The 25,856-nt window shown below is 38.1% G+C and overlaps 1 protein-coding gene across 1 annotated transcript in view; it reads right to left on the reverse strand.

The window, feature by feature from the left end:
* The window catches only part of LOC116456886 (cytosolic beta-glucosidase), a 133,784-nt gene that overhangs the window by 64,651 nt on the left and 43,277 nt on the right, over positions 1 to 25,856 (reverse strand). The window contains exons 3-4 of the mRNA XM_032135745.2: positions 15,187 to 15,983; positions 14,329 to 14,452 (exon numbers count right to left, since the gene is read on the reverse strand). Of these exons, the coding sequence (XP_031991636.1) occupies positions 14,329 to 14,452; positions 15,187 to 15,983 (921 nt within the window). The remainder of the gene's footprint in view (positions 1 to 14,328; positions 14,453 to 15,186; positions 15,984 to 25,856) is intronic.

Raw genomic sequence — 25,856 nt, forward strand, 5'->3', positions numbered from 1 at the left:
ACAGTTCCCAGAAAATTCAAAATAGCCCAATAATATACATATAGTTTGCCAAATATTAAACGTATTTGCAGTAGCTAAATAGAGGTGTGCCACAGCTAGAGAAACAGTGACTGCTTTACCACTGAGTTGCTGACTTTTAATATTTGTCTATATAATGAAAAATATCACTTTGGGGAGAAATTATACATAGTAGCAGTAACAGGCAACCTACCTGACCAACTGAACTGCAGCTACCCAGTGAGCTCCATATCAGAGAAATCACAGAATTAGAGTAGAATGCTAATTGTTGCTTCCTGGCTAGGCACCCAGGCTTCCGATTCTCACCGGACACCCACCCACACATGACCAAAGAAGGCTTCTACATTTTGACAAGAGAATCCTAATCAATCCTCCCCTTAAACCAGGCCCAAGAGTTGCCTGGGCTTACAGTGCAAAATTATTTATCAGCTGTTTTTCCCCTTGGCCTCACTCTCCCTTTAAGGGAAACAAGCAGTCTCTGCCTTACTTCATTCACTGAGTTAAGTATTGGGGATGTCAGCTGGGATGTGAAGGACACTATGAAAAAGGAGAGTGTCAGGTTGCAAAGAGAGGCTTTGGGATAGGGCAGATATTTAAAGGAAGGCAGAATAAGGGAGACGAAAAGGAACTGATGAATCCTATGTCCTATGTTGATCGATCAAATGACAAAAATAAATCTGCTTGCCTGAAAATGTACCATAATCAAGATCATAAAAGAACAATAATATGAATGAATTTTTGAAGTGATGCCTTTTAACACAAATCAGGTGTTAAGGCACTTTTTACAGCAACATATGGCATTGGTGTGTTGGGGGGGAAAAGACAAATGGAATAAAAAGTGATAAAAAAATGATAAAATGCATAGTGAAGTTTTCATCAGGAAGGTTATATAGCCTAAAAAGCCTAAGGAGAACAAGTCCAAAACATGATTGGGTAAGAGTAGAGGTTGATGAAACACCAAGATAGATTACTAAAGTCAGCTAAGATGTTCATCTCTAGAAATCCATAGGAAAAGAGCAGACAACCTCAGAGATAGAAGACTCAGATCCTCATCTGCACCAAATCAGAAGTGATGACCAGGACTAGGACCCTGCATCAAAATAATACACAAAAAGGGCCTGGTATAGGTTCTAAGACTGTTTTTCAAGGATGCATAAAGATTAAATCTAAGATATCCAACAGTCAACACACTGGCTCTGGGAAAGGATAGAAGACTGGTGTGAAGAGATTCCATCCAGCAAATGCCCAGTTTATGCACAGAGAATAGTTTGAGTTCCAACAACCTGCAATAAACTCTTTATTAGCTTGATAGTCAGGGAATGTGGTGCCCCAGCTAATCAAATGTTTTTTGTTAATTGTTGCCACATGCAGAAGGATTACAAATTTTTAAAGAATGAGAATAAATTAAAATACACTTAACACTGAAACTAAACTGATTATAATTTAATCTTTCTCTAATTATTCAGAATGCATTCCAGGGTCATCAGTAGAAGCATAAATTATCAATGCTTGATGACTGTGGAGGAAGTCGCAGTTTTTCCAAAATCCTGGTTACTAGATGCTGGTAACAAATAATTCACTGCAATAGTTATCATTTGGAGGATTTATGTGGTAGGCATTGCTCTAGAATATGAAGTATGCCATTAATCTGCACCAAAAATAAATTTTCAGAGATGATGAACTGATACTCATAGAGGTAGAATAACTTGCCCAAGGTTCACAACGTGAAAGAGTATCAGAGCCAGATTTTGAACATGGATCTGTCTTTAAAGAATATACTCTTTCTGAAATCATGTCTTTTGCAGCAACATAGATGAAGCTGGAGGCCATTATCCTAACAGAAATCACTCAGAAACAGAAAATTAAATGCTGTATGCTTTTACTTATAAGTGGAAGCTAAACAATGGTACACATGGACATACAGAAGGAAATTAAATAGACACTAGACATTCTAAAAGTGAGGAGAGTTGGAGGATGGATGAGGGTTGAAAATTACCTATTGGGTATAATGTTCACTATTTGGGTGACATACAAGAAGCCCAAACCTCGCCATTATACAATATATCTATGTACATCCTGCACATGTACCCCCGTGAATCTAAGTCAATCAATCAATCAATCAAAGAATATGCTCTTTCAGTATGTCAAACAAGCAAATCCTTGCGGCATAAAAGTATTCATAAAGTTATCTGCCTGTCTGTACAAAACTTTTACATAATCAATGGGTCAGGCTATTTGTTTTTCTAGGACTGCTAAAGGATTTTTCTGAACTATTCTTGACATTGTTACCATCTATTCATGAGGGCAGCAAACTTTGGCCATGAAATATTTTTGAAGCTTCCTTTAAGGCCAACTGCTTATTCAAAGTATCAAGAACATATCCTGAACATCTTTGGGAAAAAAAAAATGTTTTAAGGAACTAAACCCACAGAGCCTCAACCACATAAAAATGATCTACTAATAAATGTATACCTTACGATAGACTCATTTACTCATATTTTATGTGCTGATCTAATTTTTTATTATTATTCTCATTTTCAACTATGAAACATATTTGACTTGACTCTGACTCATAAAAGAATATGGTCATTTAAAATTATTTAAGACTTTGAGATGTGTCTAAATATTAAAGAAATGAATTCCACTTGTTGCCAGGAGAGTAAAAAAGGTTATTTCATCAGCAAATGTTAAACATTCCTCCTCCTACCCTACTCCTATTATCTATTGTTTAGTCCCCACTCATTAATGTTTTCACCTGAATCATCGATGGCTTCTTGTTCACCTTCACTCACCAGCACCAATTAAAATTCTTCAGGGTTCAAATGCCTTTTCTTCCTCCATCCACAACAGTTTCACTTATTTTTAAAGCAGACAGTGATTCCTATAACAGACTTTCACAAATAAGGGGGGAAATGTGGCCGAGCTTTAGGATAGCACAAACTAATCCCAGGCCATGATACTGTTTCATTAGCTAATCTCAACACACAGGAGACTTTGCTGTTGATGAGATGACCCTATTGAATGAGACGGGCCTCCCGCCCCCATCTCTGCACATAGCCTTTTCAGATAAACCTTAAGAATTACTTTCTAAAAGAAACTATTTTCATCTCTAGCACCAGAGTGATATTTTCATTGTATTGAAGAAAATCCTACCTAAACAGTAACTTGAGGTAAAAGCAGTACTGACTGGAATAAGCTCTATGCTCAAAAGTCAGAATAGAAAAACAGACTTGCCTATGTGAAGTCTCTGCGCAGACTTATGATGAGACTGTAATTCTGAAAACGCTGCAACATAATCCCTCCTTCTAATTCAGGATCTTACCCAGAAGCAAAAGTTTAGAGTTCAAGTTAAATATATGTAAAGTTAAAATTACTACGCTATCTAATTGAATTAAATTATGCATTTATGGCAAAGTTCAAAAATGCATACCTAACTATCTTAAAATTTAATAGATTAGGTGCCTCTTGCCATAATCGTGTTTTGAAAGGTGATTTTACTGCTGGTGATTGTAACTGCTGTGAAGTTGTTCAGCTGGGGATTTTATACTAATGCTTTGAAATGAGTTGGCTCATCCAGTTTCCTCTCTGAGATTTTATGCTCTCTACAGTAACTTTGTTAAACTTGAGTCTGAAGTGCCCTTCTGACTCTATGAACTCCAAGGGAAAACTTTCTCAAGCAAAGAAAGGTGAGGTTCATTTTCAATGTGAATGAATAGAAGAGGAAACACTCAGATTGAAGGTCAAGAAAATGTTACCTGGAACCTGAATCAATATCAATAGAAACAGCGCATTGAAGAGCAAGGTCTAATTTTATGCCCATATAAGAATGGTGTTAAATTTCAAATTAGGTAGCTAGGTAAGAAGAATGAAGAGAGGCTTTTTTTTTTGTATAAAAAAGACCATTAATTATAATTCCTTGGACTAAATTTTATAGCCTAAGAAATTATCAAGAGTTCTAATAAAATGTGATCCGTGACATACTTCTGCAGAACGACTATCTAGAAGGTCACAAAATTCTTAGGCTGGCAGTATCCCAAAAGATCAGCTAGTTCAGCCCTTTTATTTTCAATTAAAGAAACTGAAGCACGGAGAGCTTAAGAGAATTTATACATGAGAGCTTTAAAACTCTAACATATATTTAAATTATTGTTGTCCCAAACAAAGTTTAATACCAAAAGGACATAATTAGCTTTCATGCATATTCCAATACATACAAATTGTTTATAATAGAATAAATAATCTGCCACTTCTTTAGAAGTCAAAAAAGCACAATGGTGGCATAAGTCTAATATTTCATTGAAATTCCCAGAAGTAAGTAATTCAGTTTTTCTGCTAATCTAGGCTCAATCTCCTTTCAGTTATTAAACATTTACTGAGCACTTACTGAATGCTGAGTATATAGCTCAAAACTCCAAAACTTTATTCTGGTGAGAATTTTGTCTTTAAAAATGGTGAATAAAATCTTTAGGTACACTTCTTCTGCCTATGAGTTCTTTTACCTTTTAATAACTTTCATTTTCTCCTGAAAATGCTCTTCTTTTTTTTTCAAAGATTATCATGGATATCATCTTCAAGAATCAAAGTATCTCTCAGGTTCCATATATTCAATTGTCTTATTCAACAAGTATTTGTTACAATACTGCAGTTAGAAGCCTATGCAGTGGTCATGGCATCCATTTTTAATGTTTTTAATCATAATATTGCTGATTTTTGTCTACATAGTATCAGGCTCACTATTGAAAAAAATAAGATAGGAGGTAGTGAACCAGTAATTCACACAATTAGGAGTCTGTGAAAGTTGGCAGAAACAATATTTATATCACTGTAGAGCAACTGACCAATATAAGCAACATTGAAGCTATAAAAAGGTAAGATGAGAAGACTACAGAGGAAGGTTATAGAACCGGTGAGATCAGCACCGCCTAAGGTCTGATAATCAGCACTGCAAATTCATCATTTCATTTTTTTTTCACTGCACCAAGAGCTAATCCCTACTAATGAACAAGATTTTTATTTGCAAAACCTAATGTCAATGTATTAATTTACAGTGAGGAATAATATCTCTTTCCAAGCATGGGAAAACTCATGTTAAGTTTCATGAGCAGAAATAGATATCATTTGACCATCTACTTCTTTTGATTCTTTCCATGAGCCCATAGTTATCCAACAGAATCCTTAACACAGTTATCCAGGCAACGCCTGTGAATCACACTAAAGTTGAACTCTACTGACTTCATTCAAAGGCAGTGCTTTTTCACTCCCGAGATGACTAAGAGGCAGATAGTAACCAGATTATTCTGGAGATCAGGGAATAAGAGCTAATGTAGACAGATGCTTGAGGACCATTTCATCTACACTCTGGGGGAAACCTGAGAAATTCACCTTGCTTCAATTCCAGTAGCCCTCTAATCACTAAAATATTCCAACATGGCTCTCTCTTGGAACAGTTTTTAAAAATCATTATTGAATCCTCCCTGAAGCTATCTAGGGAATAGAAAAAAATAGATAAATCAATAAATAATAAAAATCATCATTGAATTCTTTCTCTTCTCCCCCTTCCCCTTTTTCTAGTTTCCATTCAGCCAACTCTTCATATTGGAAAGGCTAATTTTTTTCAGATAAATAACAATTGTTTTCCTTATTGGTCTTTTTCACAGTTGTGAAAACAAAAACTGAGCTTCTGCTTCCTGTTACACTATACATTTTCATGAAAAAAAGAAAGGTTACGGCCGGGCACAGTGGCTCACGCCTGTAATCCCAGCACTTTGGGAGGACAAGGAGGGCAGATAACGAGGTCAGGAAATTGAGACCATCCTGGCTAACACGGTGAAATTCTGTCTCTGCTAAAAAAATACAAAAAAAAAAATTAGCTGGGCATGGTGGCGGGCGCCTGTAGTCCCAGCTACTCAGGAGGCTGAGGCAGGAGAATGGCATGAACCTGGGAGGAGGAGCTTGCAGTGAGCCGAGATCGCGCCACTGCACTCCAGCCTGGGCAACAAAGTGAGACTCTGTCTCAAAAAAAAAAAAAAAGAAAAAAAGAAAGGTTAGTTTCAAATCATCTGATTTTTTTTTTTAAGGCTTTATTGTATTCTTAAAATTCACTGGACCTGAGATGGTGGGAGACTTTAGGTATCACTTCAGAGTAGTCGAAACTGAGTTAAAAAGCCCAAAGCGATGTCCATCAGTTGGGGAACAGCATAGATATTGGAATACTATAGACAGAGAAGATAATTGTTTCCAGTTAAAAAGCACAAGGAAAGATTCTCTGATGTGTGATCAAGCTGCTTCTCACATGGGCAACTCCATGAAACCTGTTCTTGTGAAGCAGGTATGCCAGGTTCTATGTTTCTAAGAGAATGTGCCTGATAAATGGTTTAAGTTTCTGACCACATCAATATATGCCTCACCAGACAAGTGTGGTGAAGTAGCTCATCAAAAAACTTACATAAACTTACACAGATAGGTAGCTAGAGACACACAAATTATATGTGTGTGTATATATATATATATATATATATATTTCTGTGTATGTGTGAATGTGTGTGTGTATGTGTGTGTTATTCTGGCTTTATTAAGCACTATATTAATCACTTGGTCGTAGTACATGTTCTCTAAAAACCCTTAAATTGGTCACAATGTTATAGCAGTATAGAAATGTGCAGGAAAATAAATTCATAAAATCTGAGAATCTAGACTTTGAAAAGACCCAAATAATGAGCACCAACCCCTTTCCTTGGCAGTGGAGAATGTTGAGGTCCAGATAATGTATTTTGACCAGAGTGATGAATGTCCTTAAACAGAAGCATAAAGTACGTATATCAAATATGAGAATAACATCTAACAGTCTAAGGTGTTCAGAGCATATACAGATATAAATGATCTCATTTTATTTTCACAACTGTTTTTGGATTAGGCAGAACAGCAGTTAGCATTAGTCCCATTTTACAGATGAGGAAATTCACATTTAGAGAAATTCATCATTTACCAATGGTGACTTACCCAAAGACACACCACTAGAGCAGAGAACTCTGTTCATCTTTCCTCTCCAAAGCCTTCAGACTTCCTACTTCGATGCATTCTACTCTTCCATGCTTACCAATGGGAAGGAAGGGCAAACGACAAGTATGCCATGGGTGGAAGTAGTAGGGGGAAATAAATGAGAAGGGCATCTGGCATATCCCTTTTTAAGGTTAACTCTGTAAACCCTGGCTGAGTCTAAGTGTGGCCTACATATGTAGACTAGTGGGACACAAACATAAGAAATTATTTTCTTCATGACTTTTTAAATTCCACAAATGAAACTACCATGTATCCAAAGGAAATGAAATCAGTATGTCAAAGAGATATCTGCATTCCCATATTCACTGCACCATTATTCACAATAGCCAGGATGTGGGATCAACCTAAGTGTCCACAATGGATGAATGGATAAAGAAAATGGGGAATACAGTGTCATTTTTCACAGATTTAGAAAAATATTATTCTAAAATTCATATGTAATCAAAAAAGAGCCCGAGTAGCCAAAGCAATCTTAAGCAAAAAGAGTGAAGCTGGAGAAATCACATTACCCAACTTTAAACTATGCTACAAGGCTACAGTAACCAAAACAGCATGGTCCTACAATTGGACCTTAAAAAGAATAAAATCCTGTCATTTGCAACAACACAGATGAACCTATAGGACATTATGTTAAGTGAAAGAAACCAGGCACAGAAGGATAAATACCACATGATCTCACTTATATGTGGAATCTAAAAAAGTGGATCTCATAGAAGCAGAGAGTAGATGGCGAGAATAACATCTAACATTTTAAGGCATTCAGAGCATATGTAGACATAAATGATTTCGTTTATGGGGCTCGGGAACTCAGGAGATGCTGCTTCAAAAGAGACAACATTTCAGTTGGATAGGAGGCACAAATTCAAGAGATTTATTGTACAACATAAATAATATGATTATAATTAATAACAATCTGTTATATTCTTTTAAATTACTAAAAGAGTAGATGGTAAGCATTCCCACTATGAAAAAAAACGATAATAGGTGAGGTAATGCATGTGTTTAGGGCATTTTAGATTGTATACATGTTTCAAAACAACATGTTGTACACAATAAATAGATACAATTTTTGTCAATTAAAAAAATTAAAAAACAAAAATTGCACACTCTGTATAGTAGCACCCACTAGCCATTCTCATGCCCAGCCTTCAACCTCGTTCTTCCTCTGTGTTCTGACCTGGCCCCTTGTGGCTAGCAGCCATCCAGTGCAGCCAGGAGCAGCCTTGTTAGCAGTGCTGAGTCAATCCAAATCCCACCCCACGTGGCCCCAAAGCCATACAGTTATGTTTAACAGGAGTTATGACATGAACTGCTTCCTAGGGGCCAAGGTGACAAAGATGTCCTCTCAGAAGCAATAAAACAATAGATACAGAGTGAGAATCTATATTCAGGTATTTGGGACACTATTCTGAGCTTGCAATAGATTTTTAATTGGCTGGTGTTTCTAAAAGGTCACCGTATTAACCTTTGAGATCTTTCCCTAATGCTTAGGATTTTTTTCTAATGCACATTTAGAAAAACACAGGTGCTTAACACATTTTGTCCAGTTAAATGGGCCTCTGTGATCTGAAATTGGCATAGGCAGGTGGCTGCCAGGTCTGCACTACTTTGGGAAATAGATGTATTTCTCCTTTACCTGCTCTCCGTGGGAAGGGAAAGACGTAGGGGGAGGGAGAATGCTGACAGACAACAGCAGGGTGATTCTGTGCTCAGCATCTTGTCTTGGTGGTATATCCAAGCTGCAAGATTTATAACCTTCTTGTTACAATGTATCAGCTTCAACACTTTCAGTGAAGTCTTCAATAACTTCGATGACATCTTGCTGAGGGGTTTTGTCATTAAAAGCCGAAAGCTGGTCATTAACAAACCTTCTCTGCAATCATCTACCGCTGTGCTAACTCAGGCATGGATCTGCCTGGAAAGTTGGACTGCCTCAGAAACTTTTCAGAAGGCTTCATTTTTTTTTAATGTGTGGGGTATATTTTCTCAGGGAAAGAAAATATGCCTCCCAACCATTTAGTCATTTATTTCTCATTATTCATTATCTAGCCTTTCCATGATAGAACCAAATTCAACAAATATGTGTATAACACTGCTATATAACAGTCATGGTGCTTAGAGTTGAAGATTTAATTATAAAAAAACAGACAAAGCTCCAGCCCTCAGAGAATTCACAGCACCCCCACCCCCCCCAAAAAATTAATCATTTCCAGAATCCTTAGGAAATGTGCCATACTTTTTTTAGGCATCATAAGCATTATCTTGCTCATTTTTCACCACTCTTTAGAAGAACAATGTTCTTATTATCCCCATTTTAGAGATTAGATGACTGAAGTGGTTGCCTGTTTCAGAATTTTCCCAAAAGTTTTGGGCTCATAATGGGCAGAATCAGGTCTCAAACCTATGTTTTCTCTGACTTCAAGCACGCTCATCTACTTCAAACAAAAGTGGACCAGGAAGAAAGCAAAGAGCATGGCATTCCAGATGGAGGAAGGATCATAAGCCAGGCTAAAAGCACACATGTGCTGGGTAGGTATGAGAAACAGGTTGAGCACCGCTTGGATCCCCTTTCAAGATAATTTAGGTGATGGGGGCAGTATCGGCCATTGGAGCAATGGCCCCTGGCTCCCCATCCTTCCTCATCTCCATGAAAGCATTTAGACTGGAGAGGTATCCATTCGTATGCATCTACATGTGAAGCCAAAATTGCCCATTGGCTCTGAAGTATCGAACAGTGGCATAAATGTTATGAATATAATAAAAATTCCTATGATACAAGAAAATTTTAACTATTTGAATGTCATTGAATCCCAAACATATACAAAGATTCAAGTAGCAGAACAATTCCCAGTTGCTTGACAGCAGTTTCCGCTGTCAATGATTTGACTTTTCACCTAATCTGGTCACCTCCCACAGGGAAATAATGAATGGAGGTGCTGTCTTCTCCTCAGTGCAATCCACACAAGAAAAAGCCAGAGGACCAATGTTATAACACACATCCAGAAGTTCCTCAACAAGGAAGAGAAACACATAAATATGAGGAAATAGTCTGCTATAATTTGTGGAGGGGATAGAAAAATAACAAGTCTTGGAATGGCACTTTTTTAATAACGAGAATAACTTGGAGGTAATATATATGTTTTTAAGAGTGCACATTTTGTTAATAATAATAACTGTTACCATTGGTTAAGGAGCTACTGTGGATCAGGCAATTGCTAAGGGCATTTTATACATTAGCTCATGAAATGGAATCTCAATATAACCCCGCCAGAAAAAAAAAACATTATCCCCATTTTTATAGATAAACAAACTGAGGATTAGACAGGTTGAGCAATTTGCTAAAGGTCCCTTATTGAATAATTTGCAGATCTGGAATGCAAATCTAGTTATATGTTATTTCAAGTTTTTGGTATCCTTTACTCTCACCTGCCTCTACATTACTTAAAATATAACCTATTAAAAGGTGTTTAATACAATTAAGCAATGCAAAATTTAAAAGGCACTAGCTGATTTCTCTCTTTTTATTCTAAAATGACTTTTTTTCTCTTTTTCTCTCATATTCCAAAAGGAAACAGAAACATTAGCATATCTTTTAATCCTCGATTAATTGCTGCGGGAATCTACCTGAAGAGATCAGTAAGACCTCCAAGTGGACCCATTGATCCATCTATAGTGTCATTATGTGCCTGTCCATATGTGTGATGTCAGAGGAAAGGCTTTGTTCATGGGAATCACAGAGCCATCATCCATCTGACTCCCTGGGTTTTGGTGACTTCTCACCTGCAGCGCTTCCCAGGGATATCTTCCTTGGCCTGTTATTATTTTTAATTGCTCACAGGGTGCTTCTTAATATTAAAGTTCTTGCCAACCAAGATCATCAGCATTACCTCGGAGGAGTCTCAGAAAATTGATTAGCAAGTTCAGCTCTGCTCTTTTGATGAGAACTAGGATATGGGGGGTCTGAGCTTTGCTCAAGGTCACAGAACCTGTCCGCTCTTTCACAGAGAGCATGAAGCACTTTGAAAGAATACATGCAAGCCCAAAGTAACCAAGCATAAGGAAAAGTTTCTGTGTGGTGGGACAAATAAACACTCTAACTCAGAGAGCCCTGAACTCACAGATTATATCTCACACCAAATAGTTAATAATAATAATAATAATAATTACATGCATTCAGCCTTGTTCCAGGAAATACTACTAAGTGCCTTTATAATCTTTAGCAAATAATGTAGCCTCTTTGAAACTCAGTTTCCTCATCTATAAAGTAGGAGTAATGACTTCATATCATTGTTTTGAGAAGGAAACGAGATGATGGTATCAATTACAACTCTTTTTATTCAAGAGATAGAAGTCCAATTAGAATAAGATTAAGCACAAAGAGCACTTTATTATGATGAAAGTAATGTCTCTCGAGAACTTGCATGCAGACAGATCTCAGGAAAAATGAAAAGCAGAGGCTCCAGTGCTGTCTGGAAGTTCTCCATGTTTACTTTCCCTTCCTTTAATGCATGGATATCTTCCCTTCTCACTGTGCCTAAGCTTACAGGGTAGAACCGAGTCACCGGTGGCTCACAAAGCTACATCCACCCAACCCAGTCCAAGAGATTAAGAAACTAATTGGTCCACGTTCTAAGTCCCAGGGAAGAACTGAAATTGTCCCAGGTCACGTCCTGTGCCTACGTTTGGACCAGTCAATTATCTGCTCAAGGAGGAGGATTATATTCCACTTGCATGGATGTCCCTGTGGTAAGCATGTAGATGGGGAGGTGAGTATTTTATAGAAGAAAGGGGAAAGAGAGTTGCACCACAGCAGAAATAATTGGTGTCCACTACGAGAATACATTAAAAAGTTACCACACCACAGTGGGGCACAGTGGCTCACGCCTGTAATCCCAACACTTCGGGAGGCCGAGGCGGGCAGATCATGAGGTAAGGAGATCGAGACCATCCTGGCTATGGTCTCTACTAAAAATACAAAAAATTAGCCAGGCGTAGTAGCAGGCGCCTATAATCCCAGCTACTTGGGAGACTGAGGCAGAAGAATGGCGTGAACCCGGGAGGCAGAGCTTTCAGTGAGCCAAGATCGCGCCACTGCACTCCAGCCTGGGTGACAGAGCGAGACTCCATCTCAAAAAAAAAAAAAAAAGTTACCACACCACTATACCCAGTCCAGAATAAATACATTTATGCATATGTTTTTCTTCTCAATATATACATTTCTACACATTTTAAAAGTCTAGTTTTTTTAAAAGGCAAAACAAAAATAGTATGTGTCTATTACAGTGAATATAGCTAGCCTACTGTTAAGATTCAGAAGAGAACATAGATGCTGTAGACAATAAATGTTTTATATGCCTAATAAACCTCTCATCAAGTAATTTGAAGACAAAATAGAAGTTCAACAAATTGAGAAACATATTTTTTGTCCTAACCCTATTCTCTCCTGTCTCTTAGAAACCCAAATCTTTTCTCGTTTTCCACTCTTACCTTCTGTTACTTTTCTATCCTTGAATCACCTTGGTTTGGGGTTGATCATTAAGCGTTTAGCATTAAAGATGTAAAGGATGGTATAAAGTACTTGAAGCTATTTGAAAAAACAACGAAATGCCTCTATATGATTAGGGCTGAACAGAGTACCAGGCTGGGAATGGAAACAAACAAAAAAAAAGCAATTTCTCTTTATCTCTCTTTTCCCAAAAATACACAGAGCAATTTTAGGCAAGTCATTTGTGTTCCCTGTAGCCATCCATAAATCTGCCGGGTAGTAACTAGCCTATTTGTTCTTCAGGATAAAGCCTGGGAATATCAATAGATTAACTATGAATAGGACCCATCTACAGGGAGAAGTGGAGAGGAATCTCAGAAAGCTAGAGATTTCCCTCTCTTATCAGAAGATGAACTCCTACCCGGAAGAATCTATTTTGTGTGTAATACAAAATAATTTCTTCACTTGGGTCAAATTGCAAGAATCCAATTGCTCTCTGCCAATAAACTCCAGGCCTGAGTGAAGGATCCAGTCAATAAATTTCAGGTTTTGGAAAAAGACCACTTTGTGTCACTTTCCAGAATTCCTTCTGGTTATTACCAGTGTAATACTGAATAATTTTAGAAAGAATAATGTCAGAACCTCTCAGAACGATAAGAAATAAGTGTGGCTATCATGGTTTAAAAAAAAAGGAAATTTAAAGTCTCATTTTACATTGGATTTTGTTGCTATGACATGATTCCTTTTTAAGAAGGAGAAATTGGTCAGGTGCAGTGGCTCATGTCTGTAATCCCAGCACTTTGGGAGGCCAAGGTGGGCAGATCACGAGGTCAGGAGATCAAGACCATCCCAGCTAACACGGTGAAACCCCATCTCTACTAAAAATACAAAAATTTAGCCGGGCATGGTGGCGGGAGCCTGTAGTCCCAGCTACTAGGAGGCTGAGGCAGGAGAATGGCGTGAACCTGGGAGGCGGAGCTTGCAGTAAGCCCAGATAGCACCACTACACTCCAGCCTGGGCGACAGAGCAAGATTCCGTCTCAAAAAAAAAAAAAAAAGAGGAATTAAATTTGGGAAGCAATAAATAATAGGAGAGGAGGTGCTAACTTGCCTAGAAATGTGTGTTACCAGTTAAAGATTATTCCTTCATGATATGGATCATATTCTTTTCAAATATGATAAGAATTCATATGAAAAGAATTCCATGAAGGGAAAAATAACATTATCTTAAAATACAACTCACATTTTCCATATGACAATAAAAATGTTTCTAACTGGGCTGCTTGGTTACAGCTTAAATGCAACATACATTGATAGAGGACTTATGCCATTTTTAAGTTTATTGCACAGATGCTCAATTTGGGTTCTTTAAAAATCCTGTCATTTCATTTTCTTTGGTAGTTAGGATATTAAAATATGCAAATAAGCATGTTATAGTTGATCAGTGCTAATCTTTTTTGTAATAACTGATGTTCTCTCCCAACAGCCACCACTCCTTCTGTTCTTGTCACCTTCACCCGGGAGTCACAAAATGCTGAAGACAGTCGCTTTTTACTTGATTCGATTTCAGGAGGTGGTAGCTAGGCCAAAATCCTCCACTTCCTCTTTCCTAAATACTTTTTCCCCCTCTCCTAATTATATAGCTTTGCATTGATTTACATGGATTTCAGCTTTCAAACATTATTTGTCTTTGCTGAATGCAAATAAGCAAATGGGAAAATTATATTAAGTTTGCACAATTGATCTTTCATCATTTCAAACGGTACCTCTGAACAGTTCCTGAAATGTTTGTCTGAAATACTCCCAGCGTTGAGTGTCATCAAGAGGCGCTGGGTCACTCTGGGGAAACCCATTCTCAGTGATATAAATTACAGGGTTATTATATGTATCCTAGAATAAAAGAGCAGAAGTTTTATTCCAAACAGATGTTTTAAAAAAAGAAAGCTCATAAAATCAGGTACATTACCCTCTATCTTCTGTAAGCTACAATCCCAAAACTAGTTTTCATCAAATTGCACTGACCCTATTAACTTAATTTTCCATGCACTGACCTTTTATAACTAACAATGGAAACGCAAAATTGTCCATGAAGACAGTCAAATGACTCTTACTATAATGAGAAGACAGAAATATCTTTCTTCCATCAGCATCTGTTGATTGTCACTGCTCCTTAACCCCTCAGTCCTGCCAGCAGCTACATTCTACATCTCCCACAGGAGGGGTCCTGAAAACCTGTACTTGAAATTTTAATTTTAGCTAACTGGATGTCATCCAGTATAGCTGAGACTCAAAAAAAGGATCCAGTTATCTCAATCCTTAAAATGTCTTTTATAATCATAGTTGTGACACCAGATTGAACAATATGTCCAAATTACTTCTATAGCCACAAGTAACTTTAACAACACATCCTAGACTTTGACCACTGCTTTTGAAGCCTTTACCAGCTAATTACCCCTCATCAACTCAAATCCTAATCTGCTCTTCCCAGGCCAGCAAATGTATATGCTATTACCTAAAGTAATTCTTTTTTCAGGTCCATATATATATATATATATACATATGCCTGTCTTGCCCACCTTCACATAATTGGGTGTACATGGACACACAAAAAATCATACATTTACCTTAATATATTTCAGTAGTTTACGTACTCCCCATGGTACCACATAGATCCAATCCACATTTTTCCAAGATGGATCTGGAAAAAATTCAATTTCCGCATCCTGGAGAATACCTAGTTCTCCTTTCTTGTTCTCCTGGTACTTGATTAAGCGAGTTGTATAATACTGCACAGCAAAAAAATCAGCAGTGCCTTTGATCATTTTCTTCTCTTCTTCAGTGAATTCTGGAAGCCTCGATGATGGATAGCCTTGCTTTTGACTCATGGAGGCAATCTGAGACTTGACAACTTCAGGATAATCACCATCAATGAATATGGGTTTAGCAAATAAATCCAGATGGAAAGTGATGGCTCTTTTAGCAGCTTCCTGGTCAGACACTGAGTTGGGATCTGCTGGTTCCAACCAGACCGCAAAAAGTGATAGGGACACCATACCTTTCTGCTCTTTTCGAAATAAGGAATCATAGCTGTGCCAGGATCTGGCATGAGCCTTAATCAAATTATGAGCTGCCTGATAACCTCCAGTTCCAAAGTGAGGGATACCCGGAGGAAACATACCTAAGTCATATGACATCACGGAAAGAACATTAGCTTCATTTATGGTGATCCACTGCTTGACACGATCCCCGAAGGTACTGAAGCAAAACTGAGCATATTTGTCAAAGGATTCAATGATTGCCTCTGACAACCAGCCTCCTTGGTCTTCTAAAGCCTGAGGCAAATCAAAGTGGTAGAGTGTCACAATGGGAGTAACCCCATTTTTTAACAAATCATCGATGATCTTGTTGTAATAATCAATTCCTAGGAGGAAAAAAAAAAAAGTGCCCTAAGAAGAAAAGTTACTTGTAGTATGTTGGCAATAAATTTTAAAAAGAGAGAAGATCAAAAACAATTTTCTGAATGACTTTTATTCAAAATAAGTTTTATTACTTCCTTGATATAATCAATGAAAGACTGAGAGGAAACATTGAGAATTCCAAAGAGTAGTTGATCAAGAAGTAGGAGTTTAATAGGGTGACATGATTGAAAGATAAACGTATTGAAATGGATACATTTAGGCAGATCACTGTTATCTAACTTTGTGTTATTTTCACACTTATTGAAATGATTTCATGCATTTGCATGTGTGCTCATTTCTGTCTCCTAGCCCCACTAGAATACAAACCCCATGATAGCAGGGGGCTTGTTTAATTCACCTCTGGATCTCCAAATCCTGGGACAGTACCAGAAATTTAGAGGTTAATAAATATTTGTTTAATAAATGCATAGATCCAATGGTATTAAATATAAAGTAAAGGAATTGATCCAGATGACTTCCTTAATGCTTTTCCAGGTCTATTAGTCTCACAAGTCTAGGAAAAGAGATCTAATGAGAATGAACGAGAGCTCAGCATCTGCCCCAGAATCTGGGTTACAAGGACAGGCAGCCAGAGGCTTAGGACATTAAAAGTACCCAGTTGGAGGTTTGCTCTAAAACTCCAACATAGTTCATGGGGATACACAGCCACCTCTGGCTCTCATCTGATTTTTCCAGGACTGCAAGTGTGTAAGAGAGAGTTTTTAGGCTTGCTGCAGAGTTCAGAAGAAAGTTTCTAAATTGAACATGCCCTGGCTCAGAATTTATGTCAAGAATTCACTGAGTCTAGCTTAATGATGACGATTAGCTTGGAAGAGACTTTCTGGGAAGAGGCTGATGTTAGTATTTCATGTGGTTTTATACTTAAAAATATGGAGGCAACCTAAGCTTAGACAAGAGAAGCTGCCCTGTTTTAAGAAGTTGTTTCCTGGATAAAGATTATGAAGTCATATGTAGAATGTTGCATTGAAAGTTTGCCTAAGGAAAAGGTCACTTTCTTTTTTCTTAACTTAAGAGCCTTCAATTTTTAAAAATAACAATTCACACTTTTGTATGTATTTCATTCATTCGATCATTTGTTTGTTAATTCCTTAAATACACATTGATAGAGAAACTACTATATGCTTGACATACAAACATAAGCAAAACAAACACCACCCTTGTCCTCAGGGAGCTTAGTAGCAGAGACTACAGAGAAATTCATAAACAATTACAATAGAGTAGTAGATAAATTACAGAGTCCTATTTAAACATATGAGAAGGGATATCCATCCTAAACTCAGGGTATTTGAAAATATTCTGAAAGCAATGTAGCATAATTGTTTCAAGAGTGAATTATGGTGCCAGACCACCTAAATTCTGTCCTAAGTCTTTCACCTACTAGCTCTGCAAACTTAGGCAAGATCCTTAATCTCTCTGAATTATCTTTTCCTGTATGAGAAATGTGGATAATGAGAAAACTTCTTCAATTAATTGTTGTGAGAGTTTAATGAGTTGATAAATTAAACATGTTTAGAACAGTTCTTGGCATATGGTAAGGGCTCAGTACAGGTGAGCTATCACTGAAATAGTAATTATTATTGTTATTAGTGACATCTAAGCTGATATTTAAAATATGAATATAAGTTAATCACTTAAGGTAAGGAGAAAAATGTGATCAAGGAAGAGAAAAAGAGGAAACAAAAAAATGCACAAAGGAAATGTTAAAATAAAGACCACTCAAATGAGAAAAACACTATTTACTCAGAGTTTGCTATAGCAAGAGAGTCAGCCACCAATACTTGCATTTGGCAGGTATTCAAATACAGCCAGGACAGAGGAAAAGCTTTAGAGTGCAAAAAAGAGAACCCTTGGGTGTGCCCTGATTAAAGGGTGTTGGCCTTGGGAAGCTATTGGAGAGCTAACTAGAAGCAGGGCATCCTTTCTGATTAGCTTGGGGAGCACATTTGGTTTTCTCAGGTTGCTCCTGAGTTGGAAGCAGGCAGCAGGGGTTAGAAAATAGAGAAGGTATCAGTTGACCACATTGTGACTATTCTGGGCTGACTGTTGCAGAGGCTAAGGTTTGGCTTCCTGGGTTTCCTTTGTCAGTCTGAGTTTTATTATCATATATGACCTGGCCAGTGTTTGTATATTCACTCACTTTCTGGGAATAAAAAGTTCAGTATAAGAAGAATGTGTCAAAAGAGGAATAGAATGGTGAGAGATGAGCAAGGTAAGCAGAAGCCAAATTATGCACAATCATGTGTTTTCTCTCTGTCTGGGTAAGTGGGTATTTTTGACACCAGCTCATTTATTTTGCAAACTGGAATGTACTGTGAATCATGCATAACAACTCCATATTTGGAAGACACACTTCTGTGCTATTTCTCACTTGGTAGCAGAATAACTCATCCTCCCCCCAGAGATGTCCATTCTCTAATCCATGAAATGGGTGAACATGTTACCTTCCATGGCAAAAGGGACTTGGCAGATGCAATTAAGGTATGGACCTTGAATTGGGGAGAGTTCCCTAGAGCGTCCAGGTGGATCCAATATAACCACATGAGTTTTTAGAAGTGGAAGAGTAAGACAGAAGAGTGGGTCAGAGAGATGCAACAACGGAAGAGGAGAAGTGGCAGCTTGAGAGAAACTCAACCCACTATTGCTGGCTTTAAAAATGGAGGAAGGGGGCAGGGCACGGTGGCTCATGCTTATAATCCCAGCACTTTGGGAGGCAAAGTTGTGCGGATCACAAGGTCAGGAGTTTGAGACAAATCTGATCAACATGGTGAAACCCCATCTCTAAAAAAATACAAAAATTAGCTGGGTGTAGTGGTGCGTGCCTATAGTCCCAGCTGCTCAGGAGGCTGAGGCAGGAGAATGGCGTGAACCCGGGAAGCGGAGCTTGCAGTGAGCCGAGATCGCGCCACTGCACTCCAGCCTGGGCAACAGAGTGAGACTCTGTCTCAAAAGAAAAAAAAAAAAAAGAAAGAAAGAAAACAGAGGAAGGAAACCTACCATGAGCCAAGGAATGCAGATGGCTTCTCAAAGCTGAGAACAGTCCTTAGCTGATAGCCAGCAAGATAATAAAGACCTCAGTTCTACAATCACAAGGAACTGAATTCTGCCAACAACCTGAATGCACCAAGAGACAGACTCTTCCAAAGATCCCTCAGAAAGAGACACAGCCCTGCAGGTATCTTGATTTCAGCCTCACAGACACCCATGTCAGACTTCTGACCTACAGAACTCTAAGGTAACAAATTGTTGTTGTTTTAAGCAGCTCATATGTGATAATTTGTTACAGTAGCAGTAGAACTAATATACTCATGAAATTTTATAAACTTTCCTTTTTTCTCTCAATGAAAGAGTATTTCACCATCCCACCCCTGGACCCCTGTAAATCCACATTTCTACCTTTGTAAATGAGATATCTAAAGATAATATGATAAAATAATCTGGGTATTGGTATGTGTGAGGGTTTTCATAGCCAACTCTTTCCACTGACTTTGAACGTGAAAATAATATTAGCTTTCATTTACTGAACTTGTACTATATGTACCAGATGTCGTGCATTTTGCCAAATCCAAGCACTGAGCTCTAGAGATGGGTGTTTTTATTCCCATTTAAAAATGAGAAAACTGAGATTCAGAGAGTCTCAGTGTTGACAAATGGCATGGTCCACATTTAATCCCAGTCTGTCTCACTACAAAGACTGAGCTGTTCTCACTATGACATCCCACTTCTCATGTTTACTAATGTTCCTGAACCAGAAACATGTGACTCTATTTCACCAGCCTTCATGGTCACCTACTTCAGACCTGATCACAATAACAAATTCCTTTTTCCCCCCTTTGTGGAGAAGTCATTATTGATGGCCAATCAATGTAATTCAAACCACATGATAGCCGTCCGTTGAAATGAAGATAAGTAAATTTTAAGAAAATTTTTTCTCACTCATCAGCACAGCAGAGCAACAGGGCATTGCATAATTAATATTCACTATCCCAGAATTAAGCACTTCACTTCTCGATCGTACAGTTTATACAATATTGTAATGAAACTTTTCCATGAAGTGGCGTGGGAGTTGTTTTGTTTTGTTTTGTTGTTTTTTGAGATGGAGTCTCACTCCGTCACCCAGGCTGGAGTGCAGTGGCACAATCTCGGCTCACTGAGAGCTCTTCCTCCTGGGTTCACGCCATTCTCCTGACTCAGCCTCCCGAATAGCTGGGATTATAGGCACCCGCCACCACACCCGGCCAATTTTTTGTAGTTTTATTAGAGACAGGGTTTCACTGTGTTAGCCAGGATAGTCTCGATCTCCTGAGCTCGTGATCCACCCGCCTCAGCCTCCCAAAGTGCTGGGATTACAGGCTTGAGCCACTGCGCCCGGCCAGAGTGGGATTTTTAAGAGGGGAGCCCCAGACTCAGAAAACTCAGTCAAAGGATCTTGGACAAATCACTTGGTCTCTCTACACCTCAGTATCCTCATCTGTAAAATGGGAATGTTAATACTGCCACCTTAGGAGCATGTGAGTATTGAATGAGAATAAATCTGTCAAAGGGTTATTTAACTTTGTTTTTCAGAACAGTGTAAGTCACTGATAAACAAATTCTCTGAATAAATGTGTATTTTTTAAATGATCACCTGTTACCAATCTAGGGATTTTGAAACTTTGAGAGGTCATCTGGATCCCATTCTGCTTCTGGGTATTTAGGACAGAATTGATTATTTTAAGGATTAAAACTTCTATAGCTTTCTTTCATAGTCAATATTATCTTCTCTAATTAAGCTCATTTCTGCTTATTTGATCTTAGAAAATATGAAACATATTTGAGGTAGAGGTCTTTTGGATACAAGAAAAACCAACCAACCCAGATGAACTCAAATACAAAGGTGGCATTGGGGGCAGTTGGGTAGTAGATACAGATACAGTGGACATTATTTTAAATGACAGAAATAGATCAGGGATTCAATGACAGAAAATAACGGCAAGTGGAAGTCAAAAGAATTGAAGTTGGGAGCTGAGAAAATCTTTGCTTCTCAGGGAAAACTGATCTCTTCCATCCCAGCTTCTCTCAACACATCTGCTCCATTTCTTCTTTCAGAAACAGCTTTCCCTTCTGATTCAAGCAGCAGAGACAAAAACCGAAAAATATATACTTAAGAAAGAACCAGTTTTCTTTACACACTCAATCTGCCATGGTCTCAAAATGGCCGTCCCATCTGCCAAAGCTACTTCTGAGCCCCAGTGCCAACCACCAACCAACTCAGCCTCTCAGTACCTCAATTCCAAACATCCTTGAGGGAGGAAAACAATGGAGCAAGCTCGTATTTTTCCATAAGGTCACAGCTCATTATAAATCCAGGGAAAAATGTCTTTCCTTTGTCCTGTCAGCTGTGACCTGGAGTCAAGCAGGATTGTATAAAACAAAGATATAGGGGAATTCCCCTAGAAGAGGGCGTGGCTGGAACTTGCCAAGATGATGTTTCAAATTAAAAAAAAAAAATTGATCTAGAATCCTCCTTCAACAAAAAAAGTAACATAGAATTCATTTTGATCTCATGCTTACCATGCATCAAGTTTACACCTTTCTTTGGTTCATACCTTTCTAGATTCACACCATTCACACCATCAGTTTCTTTTCTTTTCTTTCTTTCTTTTTTTTTTTTTTGACAGAATCTCGCTATGTCACCCAGGCTGGAGTGCGATCTTAGCTCACTGCAACTTCTGACTCCCTGGTTCAAGTGATTCTCCTGCCTCAGCCTCCCGAGTAGCTGGGATTACATGCACTTGCCACCACATCCAGCTAATTTTTGCATTTTTAGTAGAGACGGGGTTTCACCATGTTGGCCAGGAGGGTCTTGATCTCCTGACCTCGTGATTCTCCACCTCCCATCAATTAATTTAATTGCTCCTGTGTTCTCTTGCCACACTGCCTGTATTAGTTTCCTATTGCTGCTAAAACAAATTACCAGAAACTTAGTGGCAGGACCAAGACAAATGCATTATGTTACAGTTCTGGGGGCCAGAGGTCCAAAACAGTGCTTATTGGGCTAAAGTCAAGATGTCAGCAAGGTTACATTCCTTCTGGAGGCTCTCAGGTGGAATCTATCTTTTTACTTTTCCAGGCAATAGAGGCCTCGTGCATTCCTTCCCTCATGGCTTCTTCTCCCATCTTCATCCTCACCTCTTCTCTTTGACCTCTGCTTTAATCATTATCTCTTTTACCTCTTCTCTCTGACTCTGATCTTTCTACCTTTCTCTTTTAAGGACCCATGTAATTATACTGGGACCACACAGATAGTCCAGGACAATCTCCTTCTCTCAAAATCCTTCCCTTAATCACATCTGTAAAGTTTGTTTTACCATGCAAGCTAATATACTCACAATTCCTAAGAATCAGAACATGAACACCTTTAGAGGGCCATTTTCAGTCTATTATAGTGCCCAAAATAGAATACAATATTAATGCTTGTTTTGTTAATTTATTTAAACCATTCCTGCTAAGAGAACTCATATTTTAAATCTTAAAGTGAGCACTAAATTCTGCATAAATATTCCCCTTTTTTTTTATTTCCATACTTGGGCTTCCCACTAATCACCTGAAATTTACATTTGTGGCAGACATAACATGTACTTGAATAGTTGAGAAATACAGGAATATGTGATTTCAGTTGCCAACCCAATCTTTTCTTGTTAAACCTTGAAAAACTGACATTTGAAAGAGACAGTCTGTAACAATTCCACTTCATAAAAACATTCTTCTAGTTTGGGGACACAGAATTTTACAAGTTTCCAAATGTCCTTTAATCAAGTATTGAAATGGATAGTCAAACACAAAAAGGGGGTTCCTTGGGAAGAACAGTGACAGAGATTTTCTAATTCTTTGCATGCTTTTTGAGAAAATATTTAAATGGGAAAAAAGAGATGGCCTTTCCAAGTTAAAACCATTCCAACTGCTTCAACAGATCACTGCACAAGAATGAACAACTGCTTATTGAAATTCCACCTCCTGGTGCACCTCCAGTGCCCTCTTGTTCAAAGCAAAGTCTGTAATATTAATCAGCCATGGTTTTACCAAAGCTAGGGCCAAACACAAAAATCTCAGTGCTACGGGCATGTGATCCCCACGTGAGATCTGCACGAGCAATTTCTCCACAATATTCAGGTGGTTTCCATGACTTCAGTACCACCACCCCCACTCTCCAGTGGTTTCGGTTTCCTTGCTCTTGGATTGCTGATCTACAGTGTGTCTCTATGAACTTCTGAGTATCTCAAGTTGGTTTTCAAAGCTTAATATGTCGACATATTGGTACAGGTACATAATCTTGTGTCTGAAAATCTTAGGGGCATATGAGTTCAGAATGTTTTAGAAAGGAAACACAGAGCATATACCATATATTAACGCTCTCAGTGAATCTGAGTCAGTATCTCCTAATATGTCTGTAGTAAAATAAATATTCTCACCAAACAGAATAAATATTCACAACAATTCAAGTTAGCTTTTGCTGCCAATTTAATTTTAGAAAGATTTAGTAATAAGAGCCTTTTGATTTTAGAACTTCAGATATGGCATTGTGGGCCAATACTACAAGTTGGTGGGTTTTTGGTTTTTGTTGTTGGTGGTGGTGTTTACCATCCAAATGGAAGCTCAGTAAAAACTCCAAACTCCTAGAATGAGTGCAAGGAGTTTTCGTACCATGAGGCCTCCACTTCATTTAACCAACAGGGAAACTGTAGCACAGAGAATTCAAGTGGTTTGGCCAGACTGTCTGAGCTCTAGACTAGATGCAAGATTTTTTATGTCAGACAAGCCTAGGTTGAACCTAACTAAATTTGTCATCTTGGCAAATTTATGCCTAACCTTATTTCCCATATTAGCATTATTCCTTCTGTTTAGAGATGCCCCTCATTCATATGACTGTTATGAACATTAAATTAACAAAAATATGTGCAATGTTTGCATGGTGAGCTCTGTATATTATATGCTCAATGAAAGGCAAGCATTACTACCCTTAGAGTTATTTTTATGATTGTTATTGACCTAATTCAATTGAATTAAATAATTTTTACTGAATCCCTTCCATGGATGGTGCTGGACTAGATTACAAGGGTAACAAGGCAGAATTATCTACCCATTACAATGTAAACAATTCCAGGGATTCTCTAATGTGAATGTCATGAGGACTTAGCACAGTCCCTGACACGATAGACATTCAGCACACTTTGGTTGAATTGAATTAAACTTAAGGCACCCATAGTCTAACATGGGATATAGTAACAGTTAACAATGAAGAATGTGAGAAATATCTTAAGAGCTTTGTAAAGTGTCATGAGAATAAAAAAAAAAGAGAGATTTTTTTTTCTGGCTTAGAATAGAGAAATACTATAAAGACGAGGGCAATTGTGCTAGCCCTGAACAGCAGGACAGGCCTTCAGCAGGTATAGTTGGGGTTAATGAAAGCCTATTCTAGGCAGAATAAAAAGCTTAAACAAATTCCTACAAGGTGGAAAACTGCATGGTATGTTTAATAAGTAGTGGGTTACTTATACTTACAGATAAAAGATTATAGACCTGTGCCAATGTGTGTTTGGGATATTGCATGATCATACACATGGGGTAATCACCTCCAAAAGTGCAAAGTTTTTGGAGTTTATATTGTTTCGGACTGTATATTCAGGCTTTGGGTGACTATTTATTATCTGAGACCAAATTTCACTCTTGTTGCCCAGGCTGGAGTGCAATGGTACGATCTTGGCTCACGGCAACCTCCATCTTCTGGGTTCAAGCGATTCTCCTGCCTCAGCCACCCAAGTTGCTGGGATTACAGGCATGCACCACCACACTCAGCTAATTTTGTATTTTTAATAGAGATGGGGTTTCTCCATGTTGGTCAGGCTGGTCTCGAACTCCCAACCTCAGGTGATCTGCCTGCTTCAGCCTTCCAAAATGCTGGGATTACAGGCATGAGCCACCACGCATCTTGCTTCATTTTCAGCAGGAGATGATCCAAACCAATATGATTTGGGTCAAGCTTTAGGAAATTGTTATGATGGCATCTTATAGAAAGTAAAGGACAGACACAAGGTGAAAACAGATAGATTCATCAAGGATATATCAAAAAGTCCTTGTAAGAATGATAAATACCTAAACCAGGGCAGAGGCAAAAAGAGGGATTAGAAGATAAATTAAAAAGTCATAATTAGAATGCACCATATTCAGCAACCCATTAGATGGAGGAAGAAAAGACAAGAAAGGATTCAAAGGTTACTTTTGTTTTTTAGACTTTGGAGTATGGTGGTTCCAGAAAGAAGGGAGAATACAGATGTTGGATTAGGAAGATTGAAGATAATAAGTTCACTTTTAAACTGAACAACAAATTACCTTCCATTCAACATAAAAAATAAAACTAGTCAGAGATGGCAAGAAAGTAGACATCTAATTAGCAGCAACTGGTCATGGGCCAATGTCTTTAGAATCAGGGAATGAGCCTGCTGATCCTAAACTGTCCCTATTTTGGGGACGCTGCTCTAAGGCTGATACTACATGTGAGTTTATGAGTTGTAATTCTATTTCATGATGTGAAGATTATCCCACCTTAAATAAAATGAGCTTTTCTTTTCAAGTGCACAAGCCCATCTAGGAATTGTCATCAAGGGTTGTTCTATATAGGGAATCACATAAGTTACTCATGAATAATGCCTTTGTATTAATGAAGGTTCTTGGGGTGGGAAGTATGGCGAGGCAAGCAGGTGTTCTCTTAGGTCATGCAAGTGAGGCTTCTCCTTTAATTAAAGAGGCTCTCCTTAAATTTTACGCCCTAGGCACCCCAT

The sequence above is a fragment of the Hylobates moloch genome, unplaced genomic scaffold, assembly GCF_009828535.3.
Source record: "Hylobates moloch isolate HMO894 unplaced genomic scaffold, HMol_V3 SCAFFOLD_17, whole genome shotgun sequence".
Lineage (NCBI taxonomy): Eukaryota > Metazoa > Chordata > Mammalia > Primates > Hylobatidae > Hylobates > Hylobates moloch.